The 20606-nt window shown below is 43.1% G+C and overlaps 1 protein-coding gene across 4 annotated transcripts in view; it reads left to right on the top strand.

Annotated features, from left to right (window-relative positions):
- usp6nl (USP6 N-terminal like) overlaps positions 1-19511 on the top strand; it is a 69301-nt gene extending 49790 nt beyond the window's left edge. For all 4 annotated transcript variants that reach the window (XM_023395332.2, XM_087170807.1, XM_023395330.2 and 1 more), the window contains 12 exons: positions 1402-1481; positions 2772-2811; positions 4157-4237; positions 8495-8602; positions 9428-9537; positions 10525-10573; positions 10910-11030; positions 11869-11963; positions 12241-12306; positions 12894-12993; positions 13095-13247; positions 16643-19511. In XM_023395332.2, the coding sequence (XP_023251100.1) occupies positions 1402-1481; positions 2772-2811; positions 4157-4237; positions 8495-8602; positions 9428-9537; positions 10525-10573; positions 10910-11030; positions 11869-11963; positions 12241-12306; positions 12894-12993; positions 13095-13247; positions 16643-18246 (2607 nt within the window). In that variant the 3' untranslated portion in view covers positions 18247-19511. The remainder of the gene's footprint in view (positions 1-1401; positions 1482-2771; positions 2812-4156; positions 4238-8494; positions 8603-9427; positions 9538-10524; positions 10574-10909; positions 11031-11868; positions 11964-12240; positions 12307-12893; positions 12994-13094; positions 13248-16642) is intronic.
- Positions 19512-20606: the final 1095 nt, after the last annotated feature.

The following is a 20606-nucleotide window of genomic DNA, read 5'->3' as shown; positions in this document are numbered from 1 at the left end:
TTCGGTGGCAGTTGCTGGTACATCCGTGTGTACAGTGCAAACAGGAGCTGCTAACAGCTGATTCGGCTTCTTTTAATGATGCCAAAAACGTAAACAACAAATATGGATCAGAGAAATGGGGCTGCAGTTGTTGCCCGCAGCAAAACTGCAAACCTGAGATTCCTGCAATGTTTGTGTTTGTGGAAAAACTACATTTAAAAATTCAACAGCAACATCTGTCAGTATCCTGGTGAGTCTCTTCACAGATGTTGTGAGCAGCGTTTTTGTTTTTTTCTTGCTCGGACGGTTTTTCTACCAGAGAAACGCGACATTTACATATTTTTGTACTTTATGATGTGAGCTTTATATTGACTCTTTCAACTTCCTGCCCTCTATTCCTCCATTTCTTTTTGTCGCACACTCTGTCTCTTTGATATTCTCCCCTTGCTCTTCTCCACATAATCCTCCCTGACACACACACGCACACACACACACACACACACACACACACACACACACACACACACACACACACTCTACCTGTGGGTTTTCTATTTCTTTGCTCCGTGATGGTGAATTAACTACTTTTTTCGGAGGCCCAGAGTCAGACGGTGACACAGGTGGTCATCGCTGCTCACACACACGCACACACACACACACACACACACACACACACACACACACATACACAGAGTTTCCTTGTGTCTCGTAAAAACGCACACTCACGCCAACACACATTCCCAAGGGCGCCGGAGTCGTGGCCGTCCGTCAAAACTCGACCCTCTGCCCCTGAGGAACGTGGTTGGTGTGTAATTTGGAGCTCAATCAGAAACAACGGTTCAGTTTATTTCAGAGCTCGACCACCGTCACACATACTACTTCTATTGATACGGATGAATCTCTACGCTATTTTTCAGATTAACCGATTCATCAATTTGTCGATAAAATGTCCGAAAATGTTTGGATTCAAATTAAAAATAATGTAAAATTGAAGAAAAAAGCATTAAACAGACGTTCAAGTGAAAGTTGTCTGGTGTTAAATACTATTTATATTGTTTTTGCTGTGTTAAAAACAGTTGTTTTACACAAGGGCTACAACTAATTAATATTTTCATGATTAATCAATCTGCTGATTATTTTCTTAATTATTCGTTTTTTCTATAAAATGTCAGAAAATAGTGAAAAATGCCCTTTAAAGCTTCAGATGTCACATCAGTCATGTGTTTTGCTCTAATCACTGACCAGATGTTGAGTTAACCATTAAACATAATGTGAAATATTAAAGCAGAGAAATAAAGAAATGAGTAAGTCAAGCCGTGTGTGTAACAGGAAGTAGCAAATAAGAAAAATATAAATGTAAAATGGTTGAAACTATGTGACATTCACTTCAGCGTTAATGTGATTCTCTGTGTTTCCCTCCAGGGAAAAGAGGCCACTGTGGAGCCCTGGGAGGACACCAACTTCCACCTGTACAAAGTCATCGACCGCTTCGGCTTCGTCCAGTAAGAACACGCACAGCAAAAACATCACAGCCTGTTATTATTCTTATTAAGTAAATGAATGACCTCCAAAGCTCAGCATGAACAGCAGCGCCACACTGAAGAAGAAAGGAGGGAAAATGAGAGGCTGAGAGACGACTGTGTTTGTGGCTTTGGTCCGAGGGCCGGTCGGTCAGGAGGCTCTTAAACAGCGCTGTGTTGGACTGTTATATATATATATAGGCTGGCACATGCAGGCAGGAAACAGAGCGGTTAGCCACAATCACAGGCATCAGTGTTGGGATAGAGTGGTACGATCCGGTGGAAGATGGGAGAGGGAGGGATGAGAGGATGGTGGAAGGAGAAGAAGGAAAAATAAACCTCAGGGTTATATGATTGTTTCAGACAGGGGACAGAAGTGTCCTAAGGTGAAGGTCAGTGACTGGGCGGCGAACGAGGAGGAGGAGGAGGACTCCATGTTTGTTGCTGTGAACCAGGTCTGATTCTCCAGTTGAACCTCTGCAGAGGAAGAAGGGGGGGGGGGCAGCAAGATGACTCCCCATAGACTCCCATGTGAAAATGTTCGAACTTTACCACAGAAAGAAACATGTTTACATCCTCGTACAAACAAAGATAAATAAATTAAAAATCAATAATCCAACTCTTATTTTTCCAAGCTTTATTTTAGGCCACGTTGTTGTGTAGCAGTGGAGGAGAGCGGTGGAACATGCAGGGCAGGTTTTCAGGTGCCCTTGTTAAAGCCGGTGCGTCCTCTGTTTATTGTTTACTGTGCTAAATGGCAGGTAGTATTCAGAGCCGACGAACACGAGAACGAAACCAGAATATTCATTGAACCCGTCTCGAGGGAGAAAAACCCGCCGCTCCGCCGCTGCAGAGACTCTGAAAACGCAGATAAACAAGAGCCAAAATTGAGGAGTGTCTAATCTGTTATTTCCTGTTTGTGTGACTGCTGACATGTTTGATGTTCCCTCTTTGTGATAACGGTCGGGGGGGGGGGGGGGACGAGCTCTGACCCGGATATCAGTCGGTTGTTCCATCACTCAGTGTTTTCTGGGAGGAATCTGACTTTGAGCCATGTGTTGAGCATGAAAACTGTCAGACTGGCTGCAGAGTGACGTTTCCCAGCTGACAGACTTGGCAGTGTTGACTAAACTGTGATTCATATATGACAGAAAAGACACAAGCAGAGACGTAACAATAAACTGGAGCTTTATAGATAAGTCCAACTCTTTTTTTATCTCTTCATTCATTTACTCCCTCTCTCTCTCTCTCTCTCTCTCTCTCTCTCCTCAGTGAGAATGAACTTCCATCCTACGACTCGGTGGAGGAGAAGGTGAGTGACCTTACTTCTCTTTCACTTCCGCATCTCAAAACATCCTATAAATGTATCCTATGAATAATATCACAACATTTTTAGTCCGTATCGCGATACACAATATATATCTTGATATTTTATATTTTTAAAGCTTCATAAATGCAAAATTTGCATAAAATCACAGCAGTATGATGATTCTAGTCCCTGCAACATCTATCTCCATTAACACATTCTTGTTTACTGTTTATTCATTAGTGGTTTCTATGGGAACCATTTAAAATTTACATGAAAAAAACAGGAAATCACAACCAATTTAAATTTGACTCATTTTCTCACATATATTTTAGTTTTTCATACTGTAGCTACACTTCCCCCATTCATATTGCACATCGTACATATTTGTATTATATTTATATTTTTTCACGTTTATTGTTATGAATCAAAACACCAAAGCAAATTCCTCATATGTGAAAAACCTACTTGGTAATAAGCCTGATTCTGATTAACAAAAAAACATAATCAAGAATCGCAATATAGTCGTTTACTACATCCCAGGTGGAAACAAGCTGCGATACATCGGGTACGTTCGATATATCTTCCACCACTATAAAACATCTGCCTGTGAAGATCACGGCTCTTTTTAAAACCAAACAATGTCAGGAACTGAACTTTACAACTGTGTAAATCAGGAAATTGATATTCCCTTTCTGCACATTCATGTTTGCTTTTCTGCGGAAAAGGATTAATTCTCTTCTGGAGTTTTCTAGAAAGCCCTGACATGACCTTGATTCTCACAGCTTGTTTTCATAGATTAAAAAAAATAAACAAACAAAAATTTAGACAAATGATTCTGGCAAAAAAAATAAATTTACTTTTTCCCTGCATCTGTAAAACTGTCATCAGATTAGATTAGATTAGATGAAATAGTAACTAGATTAAAAATAAATTAGATTCACTGTGGTTATTCTTATTCACCGTTACATGAATCTGACATTTGAGTGGATGTTTGAAAACGTAGTTTCCCAAAACTGCTGAGAATTACTTTGTTTTATTTAAGTTTCTATTGTTTTAATTCATTCAGTCTTTTATCATGAACATAAAGCTTCTTTATTAAGTTTGTGAAAATGTTTAAATTAGAAAATAAAACGACATCCCACCAGACTTTTGTCTGTAGATGACACACTTTAGTTTCTGTGACCAAAGTGTGAAGAAAGTTTAATCAGAGCTTCTCAGCAGCTTCAAACGACTTTTGATCAGAAGTCGTTCCTCTTTATCCGTCACGTCGCTCTTGACAGCGATTTCCCGTCGGACAGACTCGACACAGAGGAAGTTTATTAATGTGTCACTTCTGCTTTCCGCGCAGCAAAAACACACGGAGGTGGAGCGGACCACCAAATGGCTGAAGATGATGAAGAGCTGGGACAAGTACAAGAACAGTGAGAAGGTGATCGTCTTCATTTCTCTGTTTGTCACCACATCTCATCTCATCCTCCTGTTTTACCGCCGTCACACTCGCCTCCATCTGTCCTTCACTGTTAATCTCTCTCTCTGGACACGAGGATAAAAATAGTCTCATTTTGCTGAGACTCAAACAACAAACACTTCATTTTGTCCGTTTTGATGACTGAATACTCTGGAGAGAATACAGAGAGTCATACGCCACTTTATTTCACAAGTTATTTTCATTACTACTTCATTACTTACTTTCATTATTCATTACTCTCTCCTCTCTCTCTCTCTCTCTCTCTCTCTCTCTCTCTCTCTCTCCCCCTCTCTCTCTCACTCTCTCTGCCTCCAACAAGGACAATTAGAGGCAGGCAGGTATCAGTTATCGCTGCCGTCATTAGCGCCTCTTTTAGGTCCAGGTTGGGTTGTGGTGCTGCCTGGAGGCGTTTCACCGTGTCCTTCATTTGTATGTGTGGTTTCAGAAAGGATATTGTGTGTGTGTGTGTGTGTGTGTGTGTGTGTGTGTGTGTGTGTGTGTGTGTGTGTGTGTGTGCGCACTGGGGCTTTGAAATGTGAAATACACTCACGGCTGGCACTAAGAGCACAGTCAGACTCGCCTGCTCTTTGTTTCAAAAGAAATGTTTACGGCGAGTAACATCCAAGGACACAGAGGAGTGTTTACCCCCTCCTCCCCCTCCTCCTCTTCCTCCTCCATCACATCACTCTCCATCTCTTCCTCCTCCTCCTCCTCCCTCTTCATCTGTGTCTTTCTTCTTTAAAGCTTGGGGGATTTTCTATTTCTTTTTCGTCTTTGTCAGTCAGCGCCGTGCTTTCAGCTCGGCGAGGAAACAGGTCACGCTTGATGTGTCTCTTATTTTGTTTCCTCACTTGCCAGCTGCTGAGAACATTTAGCCCGCAGTAGGAAAGTACTAGAGAGCCGAGCAGATGTAAAGAAGTCATAAGCTTTTTTATTTATTTATTTATTTATCACCCCACCCCCCCCTCGTCGCACCACACATGACGAGTCTGGCTCGAGGTCGTAGCGTTTTTAGCAGAACTGTAATACCACTGCACCATCTTAAGGCTCAGAGCTGTGACATGATGTTGAAGAGGCTGTAGCATCTTTGAAGTGACCCCCCCCTGCACCCCCCACCCCTAGTCAGTGAAGCTGTGCCTCAGTTCACAGTTAAAAAAGTGGAAGCCCGGTGATGCAGTAACTACTTCCAAGCTGCTGCTGTTTGTGAATAGTGTTTGTTTGTGGACACGTTTAACGTCGGTCTTTGCAGCTCTAGATGAATGTGCCAGGATTTAAAGTGAGCATTAAAAAAAAGAAAAAGTTCAAAAGAAAGTTCAATAACCAAAGACTTTCCAGGCTAAGTTCCCTCAAAGTCAAGGACCTGACGCGGCGCAGTTTGAGTCGGGGATCAGGTTTAACTACAGTTACATCACTAAGAATAGAAGCACACAGACAACAATTAAGAAGAGAGAGAGAGAGAGAGAGAGAGAGGCTTGATTGTGTGAACGCTTGTGTTGTGTTGTGTTGTGTTACCATGACGACAGACTGTGGTCTTTTAAAATTCAAAATCTCAAAAAAAAAAAAAAATCATCCAGAAAAGCTGCACATAATATATGAATTCAAGCACTTTTCAATGAGATGTGTCTATTTATGTCTGTTTTCAAAAACTTTAAATTTCTCAAATTAACAAACTTTCGACTCCATTTAACAAAATTTAGTCTGATTTAGAAATTTTCATTTAATATCAATATATATATATATTGATGTACAGGTATATGTTGTGTTCTAAACGGTGCTAGAGGCAAATTTTTGAATGCAAACTTTATTGTTACGGCAGGTAACAACGTGTTTTGGATACATGCGGATAATCAGGTGGAAACCAGTTTAAACGAATCTGTTCGTTTAATAAAATCAGTTAAAAATCAGGAAAAATAATGAGCGTCGTGTGTAAACAGTGAATGCAAAGAAAGACTGAAACTGCACAGATTCACTGAAATGTAAATGTTGACACAGACATGTTTAAATACACACACACACACACACACACACACACACACACACACACACACTCAAAGGATGATTAGCCTAACAGATGCTCTCATTGACTCGCTCATCAGAGTCTAATTACAAGGCTGTTGCACCAGAAACTAGTGAGTCCCAAGTGTGGTGGTGGGAGGCTGATGGAGTGTGGGCTTTGGACACACACACACACACACACACACACACACACACACACACACACTCACACACACTCACACACACTGACATGCAGACGAGCTGATTTGTGACATAGATGTGAACCTCTGACTCCCACTGCTTGTTTTTTCTGTTCGATTCAAAACCTAAAAACGTTGAGTCCACTAATGCACAAGAAAGAAAAGTTAAAATTTCTCACATCCTGAAGCAAAAATTTGACATTTTATCTTATAATTCCTTAACAAGCCAATTATTTGATTATTGGAACAGCTGATGATTAACATTGTGTTGATCAACTTATCAATAAATCAACTCGTTGCAGCTCTAGATCAAACAGTTCTACTTGTAGCAAAACTAAGTCTTCCATCGAGGGTCATGAAATCAGCTCCATTTAATGTTTGTTTATGATTATTTATCATGTATTGATCAGTGAAGAGTTGGTATCTTTGGTCGTATTGATTATCTGTGGTTAGTTGAAGCTGATTGGATCCTTATTAAATCACCCAGCTTTAAAAGACGCTCAACGTTGTTGTTTTTGTGCGAGCGTTAATCCAGGCAGTTTTCGGTTTTGAATGGGGGCCGTTTCGTTGTTGGAAATGGAAGATTGACGGGGGGGGGGGGGTCATAACTCCTGATTGATTGGCTGAACAATTAGCGATCTGGCTCCCGGAACGGATCGGACTGTCTTGTCTGTGTCCTTCAGCCATCTGCGGCTCCATACTTTTCTTGTTCATTGGAGATCTGCACAACTTTTACTCTTAGACCAGAAACCGAGGCCTCCTGAAGTGGGGGGGGGGGGGGGGGGTGGATAATTACAGGAGGACTTTTCCTTTTCAAACCTGTACAACACCACACATTTACAACCACAGCACCCCCCATATCTGCTGTAGGACTGTTCCGGCTGGATGCGTTTTAATGGCTGCAGACAGAGAATTCACCGCCGCGATTAGCTTTGCTGTTCCTGCAGTTTGGGTTTGAAGACTTAATCTTCCTCAGCCGGAGTCCGACCGATTCTCCGTCTCTTTGTGAATTGCTGAATTACTCCAGACTGTTCTGCTTGCATAGCAGTCTCTCTCATTCTCTCTCTCTCTGTCTCTCTCTCTCTCTCTCTCTCTCTGCCCACAATCTCTCCTGGAGCTCGTCCAGCCAGATGGTCGTGGTTCACCTTCCAAAGCCCTTTGCTTTTTTTCCGCTCAGGGAGAGCGCCGAGTACATTAACGCATCCGCTGTTTGTATCTCTGACACCTTCGACAGGGTGAGGGCAGCTCAAACTTAACATGACTTGTAGAAGTACGTAGTAAAGTAAGCAAGTAAGTAATTAAGTTTGTTTTGCCCTTGAGTAACAAAAAGCTCCAGAAAGACAGATTTAAAAACATCAACAGAAATCTTCCTACGTAGCATCTGCTGGACAAAATCTTGTCCACATCAGAGCTGCAACCGTTTGTAAGTTTTGCTATTGCTACATAGCTAACGTTAGCATTAACAGCTTGTTTACTCACCAGTTTTGGCGAGAGCTTCAGCCATACAAGAGGTTATAAAACGTCCTCTGAGCAGCTGCTTCTTCAGGGCAGACTGGACACCATCGCCACCTCCAGAATCCAAGATGGCACCTTCAGATGATTTGTTTGGTCAACCTACAGAGATTCGATTTCCATCGAACACTGGCCATTTTTTATTCCTTCCTGCCGCCGACAGTCAGAGCCGGAGGCATATTGTTTTTTCACCAGGACTCAAGGATGAACTGATTAGATTTTGGTGGTCAAAGGTCAAAGGTCGAGGTCACATTGACCTCAGAAACCACTTTTTAGCCATTACTCAAGACTTCACACAGAAATTACAACAAAATTTCACACATGAATGGTTCATATTTTATGTAACTCTGGATAAACAGGGATGTAACCTGAAGCCTGATATTTAATTAAAGGCCTGATGTTCTGTCGGACTAAACCCTGGATGAAAACCTCGACTTTGATGTGAAGGTGGAAGCTGCTGCTCTTTGAAAACCTTTCTAACAATGACTTCCCGCCGTTTGCTTCCTTCCAGCTGGTCCGGAGGATCTATAAGGGAATTCCCCTGCAGCTCCGAGGGGAGGTGTGGTGTCTGCTGCTCGACGTTCCCAAAATAAAGGAGGAGAAGAAAGACTTCTACGAGGTACGAGACACTCTCCACACTCTCTGCCTGCCGGCGCTTTACAGTCCTGCTCTCCGACACCACTTTATAAACTCTCTCCGGCACAGCGGCCTTCATTACCGCGCAAGCCTCATAAAGATTCATAAGCGAGGCTTGGCTTTTATTTGATTTTACTGAGCTTCAATTCTGTTGTGGGTTTGGAGGCTTAATTGTGTTTGTGTGAGGCTGCACGCTGTGAAGAACTTTTTCTGTTCAGCAGCGAGACAGACTTTGGATCTCATTAGAAAAGTTTAAGCTGGCAGGATCAATACAGCGCCGCCTGGAAGTGCCGTAATTATGAGTTACAAGCAAACAGAGTGCGGAATATAAACCGTTAAAGAGAGAAGTTGTGTTTTGATGAGCAGGGAAACTGCGGCGCTAATAAGTGTGAAAGTTAATTCCATCTGGTTGAAGCCAAAAGTGTCAAATAAAACATTGAATAAATGACAAAACTGTTCAAGTACAGACCTTTTTAAACTTTTTAAAGCAAATTAACATCAGACGAACATGAAGGGAACATGCAGAGTTCATGAAAATACAAATGATTTTTGAAAAAGAAAAAGGTTTGGTTTCTACAATGTTACATTTCATTAGAAATATCAATTAAATTAAATTTTACATTTTCATTCAGTCTTTAATTGACAGACACAAATTAGTTTTAAAGAAAATGTTTAAACTCTGATGTGAACGTCTGACAAAAGTATGAAACTCGCTGTTTTTTCTTTTTGGAGTCTCCTCTGTCGCTGACCTCTGACCTCTGCCTTCAGTCTTTGTTTGTTTTTTGTTTGTTTTTTTGGTCGTCTACAGAAATTAAAAGCCCGAGCCAGAGGACTCTCCCCTGACATTCGACAGATCGACTTGGATGTGAACCGAACCTACAGGGACCACATCATGTTCATGCATCGCTACGATGTGAAGTAGGTTTCCCCGTCACTACAGTCAACAAACACTGCGGCTGATTTAAAGTCAGAGGCGATAATGATGCTCAGCAGAAACAGCTTTGTGGCGTTAAACAGTTTAAACTTGGTCACAACATTTACAGTGACTTTAGGATATAACTTCATTTAGTTCAAATGTAAAACGTTTGTATTATCAGTGCAGTTTTATGTTTATGAGGAATAAACCGAGGTCATCAGTGGTGAGCACGAACATGACCTTCAGATTTCAGCTCAGAGATCGTGTTGCCGGGCAGGATTTGTCTCACTGACACGACGTCAGGACGATTCAGTTCTTCTTCTATTTATTCTAAGAAAAATATACGCATCACTTTTTTTTTTTTTTTTTTATTCACCACATAATTTTCTCTACAAGGATGAAGAAGCAAAGAAAAACGAGAAAAATCACATTACATCTCTGCTGCAGAGCGGAAACACCACAGAGTCAGCACTTAGCAACAGAAATAAAGGCCATAATGCCTTTAAATGTATTTTCACACTTTGTGTAACTGTGTACTGTCAGCCTAGAGCAAGATGTTTTTCATGGTTTATTTAACTGCAGATTAAAAGTATAAATAACCAGAAGAAGGTTGTAAAACTCTCAGGTATCTGAAGCTTTCCCAGTGAGGAAGTGAGACGTCTCACGTCCTCTTTCTGCGTTTTAGACGTATGATTTTAGGCCGCAGAGAATCAGCGACGACTCTCTTGAAGTGTCGTACAAGAGCTACAACTATTTTAATACCACTGTAATATGTTATGATGATCGCACTTTGATTCTCACATTAAGATCTTGTGCATCACGTTCATTTGTTTCACGCACCTGAGCCGCTGACGTGCAGCTCCTCGGCTTAAACTGGAAGTAGAATCAGTCCAAGGTTTTTGGAAACACAGAACCGAAACTGTGAGTGACGATCTCGCCTCTGTTCTGTGGGTTTTGTGTTAATTGCGGTTTGTGTTTGTTGTTCTCAGGCAGCAGGCTCTCTTCCACGTCCTCACGGCCTACTCCATGTACAACACGGTGAGTCGCTCGCTCTGTAGCGGCGCTGTGCTTCTGGATGTCTGTCCCATTTTATTCTTTGTTTCTGTGTCTTTGACGGATGTTATTTCCAAGCTGTTGCTTTAACTTTTGGAAGCGGCAGATTGATCTGTAAGGACACAAATTTTAATACTTCCAACTAAATGCAGAACTCAGAGGTAATATAATATAATATAAGATAATACTAGTCTCACCTTGAACTTCCCATCCTGAGCGCGACGTCAGGAAAATGGCCGCCGTGTGTGTAGTAAGAACATACTGTTGCTCCCCTGACTGATAGGTGTGTGTGTGTGTGTGTGTGTGTGTGTGCATTTGCAGGAGGTGGGCTACTGCCAGGGCATGAGTCAGATCACAGCTCTGCTGCTGATCTACATGAACGAAGAAGACGCCTTCTGGGCTCTGGTCAAACTGCTGTCTGGGCAGAAACACGCCATGCACGGTAACACGCACACACACACACACACACACACACACACACACACACACACTAATTATCTAATACACTTATTCTACTTAAACAACCCCGCTGTCCACTGGATGTATCTGCTGGAAGCGTCCCACTCTTTCCTCTCATCACACATTTTAACGTGTCTGAAATTCACAAAAGCACTTTAACACCTATATTTACTCCTTATATATTTACTGACAGTTGGCTTTAAATTCATATACATTTCATTTGCTCCTCACTTTGTCTCAACAGACACGATTCATTCTTCACCTCAGAAACAGCAGTTGACAAAACAAACTGTGATTGGACAGAGAATAAGATAAACAATTGGGAGGCACAGATAGACAGAGAGGGTGTGGTGCAGAGCAGCGATGTATGGAAACCTGATGAGGTCGTTGATATGATCAAAGTGAGCTGCTGAACTGCTTTGATGTGATTGTAAAACAACTTATCACTACGTTGGAAATGCAAAGCTGCAGCTAACAGCTAACGCCACAACCGCCGTAAACACCCACGATCACTACAGATCTGTAGACTGTAAACATACAGACACATTTATATACACACATGTTTGAAGGGATTATCACAGACTGGGCCTGAAAGCCCTGAACATACACAACCATCTAAGGATGAGTTTGGCCGTGGGGCAGTTTCAGCTGCTGCCGCCGCCGCCGCCATGAAGCTCAGCTGGAACATATTAACATCTCTGTTGATGCTGTCGGCCAAACACTGTATGTAGCCGCAGGACGAGCAGAACAAGAGACAGCTGAAAGTTTAGATCTGAGTCTGTCCAGTTCACCCAGTGTGTCCCCTCCGTCCTCACCTGTAGGGTTTTTTGTCCCCGGCTTCCCGAAGCTGATGCGTTTCCAGGAGCACCACGACCGTATCCTCAAGAAGATGATGCCCAAACTGAAACAACACCTGGTGAGACACACGACACGACACGACACGAGCTGAACCATGGAACATACACAGCTATAAATAACACAGGACTAAATTAAACTGTTGACATTCAATTACAACAAAAATATTTGTGTTTCCTGGACAGAAAACAAACTGGAAACTTATTTTTAAGCGACATAACTGATCTCGATGACACACAGCAGATACTGTGGTGAATAGATGTAGACGTTGCTGCTTTTGTCACTGTTCAAACGCACTGGAATAGATGTTTCTGTTGCGTTGGTTTGTTCTGCTGCAGGACAACCAGGAGGTGTTCACCAGTCTCTACACCATGAAGTGGTTCTTCCAGTGCTTCCTGGACAGAGTGAGTATTGTCTTTGTTTGACTACTTGTAGCTTGTTGTGCTGTTGTTGTCTCTTTGTAGACTGAACCTCTGTATGTTTTCAGCTAATTGTAGGATATTAACACTTGAACTGAAACTGAAGCAACGCCCTCCGCATCACACTGGAATCATTGTCTCTCTTAAAAACACAAACAGGAAGAAAACAAACTTCAAATCTAAAGGAAATGATTTGTGATCACATCAGACTGTTGAAGTAAAGATGATTCTATATGTTTCTCATTGTCATCAAATACCAGGAAAAATAACCTCCTTAGGCTCCTCAGACGATAAACGCTCTAGTTCCTCCTGTTTGGGTAAATTGTTTAAATCACAGCTGTTAAAGGAAATCACTGGACCTTTTTATTTTTTTATTGTTATTAAAGATTTATGCCTCAGTAGGCGCCAGTGTTTGGGGAGGAGAGGCACAGACAGTGTTGGGATGGAACAACACATGATTGTTGTTTTTGTCATTGATATGTGATCCAGTCTTATACTTTATAATAAACGTGACTCTACAGAAGTGTACGGGCGACAACAATCACAACAATGTCTCTTCTGTTTGTGTCCAGACGCCCTTCACCCTCACCCTCAGGATCTGGGACATCTACATCTTGGAGGGAGAACGAGTGCTGCCTGCCATGTCCTACACCATCCTCAAACTGCACAAGAGTAAGACTGTTGACTCCACCCCCTGATACCAGCTGCTGCTCTCCTCTCACACACAGAACAGGTCTTAATGTGTGTGTGCGTGTGTGTGTGTGTGTTTGCAGAGCACCTGCTGAAGCTGTCCATGGAGGAGCTGGTGGAGTTCCTGCAGGCGACTTTGTCCAAAGATTTCTACTTCGAGGACGACTTTGCGATCGAGCAGCTACAGGCGTCCATGACGGAGCTGAGGAGGGCGAAGCTGGAGCTGCCTGCACCAGGTACTGCCACGGCGCGACGCACACGGTCACGGTCACAGACCGAAAACACCACGAGCGACACGATGAGTTGTGATTTTGCGGATGAGGGGTGATGAGGCTGCAGGAGAGAATCAAGATACTGCTCTGCTGCTTTTGGCTTTTCATCAAATACAAATATCTATCTAAAGTAATAACGGCCCTTTACCTCAGCTAATACAACATACACAGGTATGAGGCATGAGTATGTTTATTTTGTTATTGTAAGCTGAATATTTTGGGGGATTTGACTGTCACCATGAGCTTTTTGGGCTTTTTATAAACTCAACAGTTGGTTTTAATAATCAAAAAATAAGGAATAATCTTAAAATCTTGTAGAAAACATTGAGTGATTGATAAACAAATAAGTCCAAATTTAAAAAATACTAAAAACAAACGCCTCCTCAGGTATCATTGCTTTGACATAACAGTGCATGTGTACATACAATAAAAAAACAAACCCCCTGTTGTAGCCTGTAAAAAAAATAATGAGACACACCTGTCCAGATGTGTCAGCACATGTATCAGCTGACGCGGCCTCCTGCTGTCCTTTAGCTTGTAGCTGTGTTTTCTAATCTTGCTCTGTCTTCTCATTAATCTGCCTTCTCTCCCTCTTCTTTCAAACAATGTTAGCCAACAACAACAAAAGTGTGGCCGTGAGTGGGGGCCACATTCCCTCCTACAACAGTAACCGGTGGGCTATCCTGACTGGTCTTCCCTCTCTACATGTCTCTGTCCATCTGTCCCTCCGTCCGTCCGTCCGTCCGTCCGTCCGTCCTGTCTGTCTCCTGTCTGTCCAACAGCACTCGGGTTTTTCCTTCACAAACTGGTCCTCCAGCTGTTTTTATACCCCCCCTCGTCCCACCCGTCCCCCCACCACCACCACCACATAATATTCTTTCACTGAGCTCAGCTGCATTGCTTCAGTGTTGACGTGGAGTCCTGCAGTGGCTGGTTCTCCTCTTCTTTTTCTACCTTGAGTTTTTCCCCCCCTCTTCTCTCATGTTTTGATTCCTACTGTAGAAACTGAGCCTCTGTCTGTAGAGGTCTTTCAGGTGACACGATGCGCCCTCTGGTGGCCACTTGAAGGTACTGCAAGATGCTGGTTTTAAATTCCCAGTTTGAAAACAAATGTAATGTTTTGTTTTTAAACAGCTGATATATTCGACTATTTAATCCTGCAGATTATTAATATTATTTTTTTATAAATAAATAAGATAATTAACTTGACTTTTCTGCAACTTGCAGCTCATGTAAGACTTTAAAGACGGGTTAATATGTAAGAATAACGGCTCTACACCTGTCCTCGACACTGTTTTTCAGGTTCCTAAGCCTCGTCTTCCTCCTGTATTTACTCATTAGTCCGTCAGTCGTCAGTCACGTCAACAAACCACTTATAACTTTAGATTTTTTTTTTTTTTTTTTTTGCTTTCCCCCCGGAGCCCACACAGTTTTAACAGTAGCTGTCTGTTCGTTCTTCTACCCGCTGACAAGATAATGAGCCACTTTCCCAACACTGGAGGCTTTTGTTAAACTTCCCTTTTAACAACCATCTCCAGCCACAGTTTCTGCTGCTTTTTTTTAATCTGCATTTTTGTATCTGAACCGGTTGAACTGTGAGAAATGACATCACCGACCCTTAACCGAGTTAGTAGGTTAGAGCAAAGAGGAGTCGGTGAGTAAAAACTCAATTTAGACCCAAACGGTTAGGGTTAACTTTAAAAGCTGATCATTTGTCCTGATATTTCGTATCAGTAAATACAATCAGTTTGTCCCTTCAGGACACAAAGATAAGGAAAGGCTCTGCACTCTGTCCAAAACTCAGAAGTACAACATGAGCGAAGCAAATTAGAGATTCTTTTCAAACCAACCTGTTCTTCTCCTGCGAACTGATGGTGGCCTGTTTGCCTCAACACAAGAGGAAGAATTACATCTGTTACGTGATGTTATGACCTTTTAAAATCCAAAAACATCACTTCAATTTTATCACCCTCAGACCTTTGTATGTGAGGGGGGAAAAAAAACCCTGTACAGCAGCATTTATACTGTCACGGTGAAGACGCAGCTCCTTAAGGCAACGTTAGGTTTTTAAAGACTTCACTAAACTGAAACAACTTCCTCTTTCCAGCTATGTGAAGTAAAAACACCTGAAATACAAAAGTCATGAGGTGAGGAGGATGGAGGACAAAATAAAATCTGTTCATCTCATATAATGCTTATAAACATTGCAGGAAGTTCACCTGAAGCTGCCATACTTCACCCTTACACCTGTATTAGTGTGATTTTAAAATCACCTTGACTTTAAAATAATGTTAACAGTAACAATATTAGTATCTCTGTTTTGGAGGGATGATGAAAATTAGTTTTATCTGCCATTTGAGCCAAAAAAGACTTACAGCATATCTCAGTAAAACATGAGCAAGATTCAGAGGAAGAGAAGTAGAAGTGCAGGAGCTGTGATGAAGTTTACTCCAGGGCAACCAGAAGCCAAAAAACGGTATTAATTTAGTTCTAGAGAGAAAACACGAACCGACTCGACTCGATTCAGATCAACTCTCATGAGGAAGAAGACGTAGCTCAGGTAATCCCCCCCCCCCCCCCCCCCTCCCGCTGCATTTTAAAGAGGAGAAACAAGGTCGAGGTCAGAGGAGAAACCCGTCATGGACAGATGCTTTAGTTGGTGGATTCAGAGCCAATGATACCGTTCATTTCCTGGATCACTCCCACAGCACTTCCTCTTCCTCCAGCTGCTGCGTCCCGACCCACGACTCTGGTGATCACACTTTCCCTTACAGTCCCCGACACATCCGGCATCACCATCACTGTGTCTGCTCACTGTCGACTGTACTTTTCATTTCTTTCGTTCAGGTATTAACCTGGAACTCGTAACGTGTTCTGGTTGTAACTTTGGTGCAAGCTGATTAGTGAAGATATATTTCTGTGGTTTTACAAGTCTCAGTAGCTTCTTTTTTTTTTTACAAATGCCATTAATCAGGAAGTATTTCTGTATGACCTTTCGAGTCCGGGGCGACTGCTGCAGCTAAGTGCAGCTTAATGAAATGGAGTCAGACTCAATTTCAGGAACCACTCACTTGACTGTCACTTGCTAATTGAGCCCCTCCAGCGAGCTGGGAATTAATATGAAGCACTATTTTTTTCTGTCCTTTGCTCTGTGCCTGTGGAGATGTGATTACGTGTCGTCATGAGTGTAATTCTCCTTTATTTTTACCTCTCTATGGCAGTGGTGTTGCATGAATCCATGTCCCTGTCGTGACTCCTCATCTGATGTGAATCAGCGCCACAGTGTGTCCAACCATCACCGTTCGCTTTTGTCTCCTGATGATTTTTCTAACGTGTTTCCCGTTGTTTTCGTCCTGCAGGTAAAGAGGACGAGTTTCCCAAGAAGCCCCTCGGTCAGCTTCCTCCTGAGCCGGGAGCGGCGGTGGTGAACCACGTGGGCAACGGCGAGAGCCACGCCGAGCCGGCCGAACCTCCCAGGGACCCGAGTCCTGCACAAGACCGCCAGCGGGAGAGTAGGCCCCCCAGCCGGTCACGCCGAGACTCGCTAGATAAACCATTCCGCCACCACAAGGCTGACAAGAGGGACGCCCGTTCCAGGGGATCAGGCGAGATCCCCAGTGAGAAGCAGTCCACTTCCACCACACCTGAAAGGGGGGCGACACCGCCCTCAGCGCTCACCCCCACATCACAGCTCACCACAGTGGATAGAAGGAAGCCGCAGAGCCACGCCACCGCCAACCACAACTCCAACGCGGCCTCCAGCTCTCACAGAGACATCACCCCCCGCTGGTTCAAACCCTCCGAGACCAAGCTGGAAGCCGCCAAAGCGGCGGCGGCCCGAGATTTCCAGCTGAGCAGGGGGGCGTCACCAGCCCCCTCCAGCCCGGACGACCCCGCTCTCCCCCATCGCCGACCTCGCTCCAAGGGCTTCATCCCCGGCGCCGACCGCGGCTCCAACGCCTCCCAGTATGACAATGTACCGGGGGTGCCGGAGCAGGATTTCGAGATCTTGGAGCTCGAGAGACCTCCGTCCAGAATGAGGACCCCTCGCAGTGAGACGCCCTTCAGTATGTCATCCATCCATCAGGGCAGCCCCGGCCGTCGACCCAGCCTGGCAGGAAGTGTTGTCTCCGTCGCATCAGGGGCCAGGATGCCCAAACACCCGCTTCCTCCATTTTCCCACAACAGTCCAGCAGGGATCCAGTCCGGCTACCCGGGCAACCAGAGCCAGTACCACACCTCCCCCAGGCAGCCATCCCCCGGCAGAGCTACGACCGAGGTGCCCATCTTCCATCCAGCCTACAGCGTGAACCTGGACCACAGAGGAGAGGACAGACTCTATGCACCATCCTCCAGATTCCCCCCACCCTCCTCCAGCGTGGCGTACGGGGAACAAATGTACGCCACCACCCAGCGGCAGCCCAACAGCCTCTCCCCGGAGAAGGCTCTCATGAACAACTCCTTCGCCACGTACCGCAGACAGCCGCCACCCGGCTCCACCCACAACCCCCGCAGCATCAGGCCTCCCCAGGAGCATTCGATGCAGCTGGAAACCCAGGGGAGCTCCACCCCCATCTACCTGCAACAGCTCACCTCCACCACACAGGTCTACACCCCGGTGGACTACAGGTTTGAGGGGCATCGGCGAGGCGAGGCGAACCCGCACTACCTGCCGGAGGGAGGGCCTCGGCGGGCCGTAGACGGGTCGGTGTGGGCGTCGGAGGATGAGCTGCCCCCTCAGTCTCCGGGTGGGATGCCCCGCTCCCCCAGCTTCCAGAAAGCCCAAATGTCTCCGGTTCAGGAGTTCACTTTTCCCGCCGCCCCGGACGGCCTGCTCCATTACAGGACACAGTTCCAGGAGCAGCAGCCCGTCATAAGGCAACAGCTCCCCCAGCTGTTTGGAGGACCACACTACAGGCACGCACAGGAGGCGTTCGCCATGCAGGAGTCCATGCTGCTGTAACTGAACAATAAGGAAATGGAGAGACACTGTATTAAAAAAATAAAAAATAAAAAAAAGAGGTGTAGTCACTGACACTGTGGTAAAGACGAGCAGTTGTCCTAGCTTTGTTAGGAACCTGGTTTTGTTGTTATTGATGTGTGAAGTACTGACCTTCTGACTGTCGCGCTGCATCGTAACGTTGCAGGACACACCAGCCTCTGACGTTTTTACTGATCACTTTAAAAAGAGAAAAAAAAAAAAAAACTGACTGAAGATTTTATTTTATTTTTGGATGTAAATCATTAACGAGAGGTGACAGTATATGTCTTTTAGAGTCTGATATGTACAGTGGATTTTTTTGTTAATATGCTGAGTTGTTATCAGTAGCGGGGGGGGGGGGGACTCTCCCCTGAGAGAGCAAAACTCTGATTTATTTTCCATCTTTATTTTTTTATATGTTACTTACAGATATTTACATTAGAGATAAATTTACTCTATATGCTCGTGAATGTTATTTTTCAAAGAGAACAAGTGAAACTATGTCCAATTAAACAATTTAGAAAGAAGTTGATTTCCCATTTCAATTCTGAAGCGCCTCCACTGTAGAGAAAAAACAGGGTTTGTTGTATATTTTTTAGTTTTGCCTTTTTCAGTTTCAGTCAAAGTTTTCCTTCCTGATTAACTCATGTGCAATGCATTTTTCTGTCCCTCGTGACGTACAGTATGTTGGGTATTTACACATATTTGAAGCCAGTGTAGTTTTTGGTTAAATTCCTACCCTGATTAGAGACTCACTCATTTGTGAGGGCTAATAACATATGTGTATATTTTTGATTTGATGGCTTTAAGTCATCTTAAAGACTTATACTATGTTTTGTTTTTTTTAATTGCTGTACTGTAGCTACCACATTTTGAGCACATGAAATAGTCCCAGTAAAAATTTGCTTTACTTCATTATGTCTGATTATTCTCAACACTGTCATATCCACTACTGTTCAGCTCCTGGCACTTCCACTGGCATACAGAGTCTACTGACACACACACACACACACACACACACACACACACACACACACACATTTTTAACATTTAATCAGTCACATTCCCTATCCTTATTATTATTATTATAATTATTATTCCTCACTCTGGTTTTGATGCAGTTATTCTCAGACAGTATTGCTGTACTGTTTATTACATTCCCTAAGTTATCTTTGTTACTTGTTAAACGACTAATTGCAAACCATTCTGATACTTTGCTTAATAAAATAAGGTGGGTTGAAAATGAATCTTTGGTTCTGTCCTTGCTTACTGTTTGCTGCATATCCTTCTTCTCTTTATTTCCACTATCAATGAAACTCTGCCCCCTGGTGGGCACAGTGTAGCTTTGCAGGACATAAACAATAAAGGTATTGATTTAGATTTTAAAGGAGAGCCACCAAGCGATTAACTAACTAACTGTACATGAAATATCTTTGGGTTTTAGACTGTTGTTTGGACAAAAAAAACAAACAAAAAAAAAAAGTCATCTTGGGGGTCTGGAAAATTGTGATGGGCAGAAATGGCACTTGATGGAGTTGAATAACATATTTAAGATTTTTGTGGTTAAACTTGACAGTAATTTTGTCCCCATTGGCATTAGGCTTTATAGCAACTCAGTTATAAAGAAAGTGGCTCATGACCTTGACTAATTTAACAATATTTACTATTTTTATTATTATTACTAATGAGCTGCTGGACACCTGAATTTCTCCTCTGGGAGAAAAAAAAGGACTCAAGAACACGCATACATACACAAGGGGTGTAGGTTTGCATATGGACAGTAGAGACATGTCCCTACCAGTAGTTTGGAAGGACAGCATTATCCCTACCAATGTATAAGGGAACTTGTTCGCACTAAGTTAGGAGCGCAGTTGTATTAGATTATTTCAATGTGCCCTCCAAGAGGCTACGTCTGCATGTCAACCGATTTTATGTTACTTCCCTTTCCCCTGACGAGCTGGTATGATGTTTTCATGACTTTTTTTGCCTTACTATACTATGACTTTTTATACTATTACGACTTTTTTATGACTTTTTATACTATGACTTTTTTATGACTTTTTATGCCTTACTATACTATGACTTTTTCATGACTTTTTCTACTATGACTTTTTTTACTTTTTATGCCTTACTATACTATGACTTTTTATGCCTTACTATACTTTGACTTTTTTATGACTTTTTATGCCTTACTATACTATGACTTTTTTATGACTTTTTATGCCTTACTATACTATGACTTTTTTATGACTTTTTATGCCTTACTATACTATGACTTTTTATGACTTTTTATGCCTTACTATACTATGACTTTTTTATGACTTTTATACTATGACTTTTTT

This window comes from Seriola lalandi, unplaced genomic scaffold (genome assembly GCF_002814215.2).
Source record: "Seriola lalandi dorsalis isolate HSWRI2012SDOR001 ecotype SW California unplaced genomic scaffold, Sedor1 jcf7180002054961, whole genome shotgun sequence".
NCBI classification, from domain to species: domain Eukaryota; kingdom Metazoa; phylum Chordata; class Actinopteri; order Carangiformes; family Carangidae; genus Seriola; species Seriola lalandi.
The sequence above is the reverse complement of the archived record's forward strand: the minus strand, read 5'-3'. Positions and strand labels throughout refer to the sequence as shown.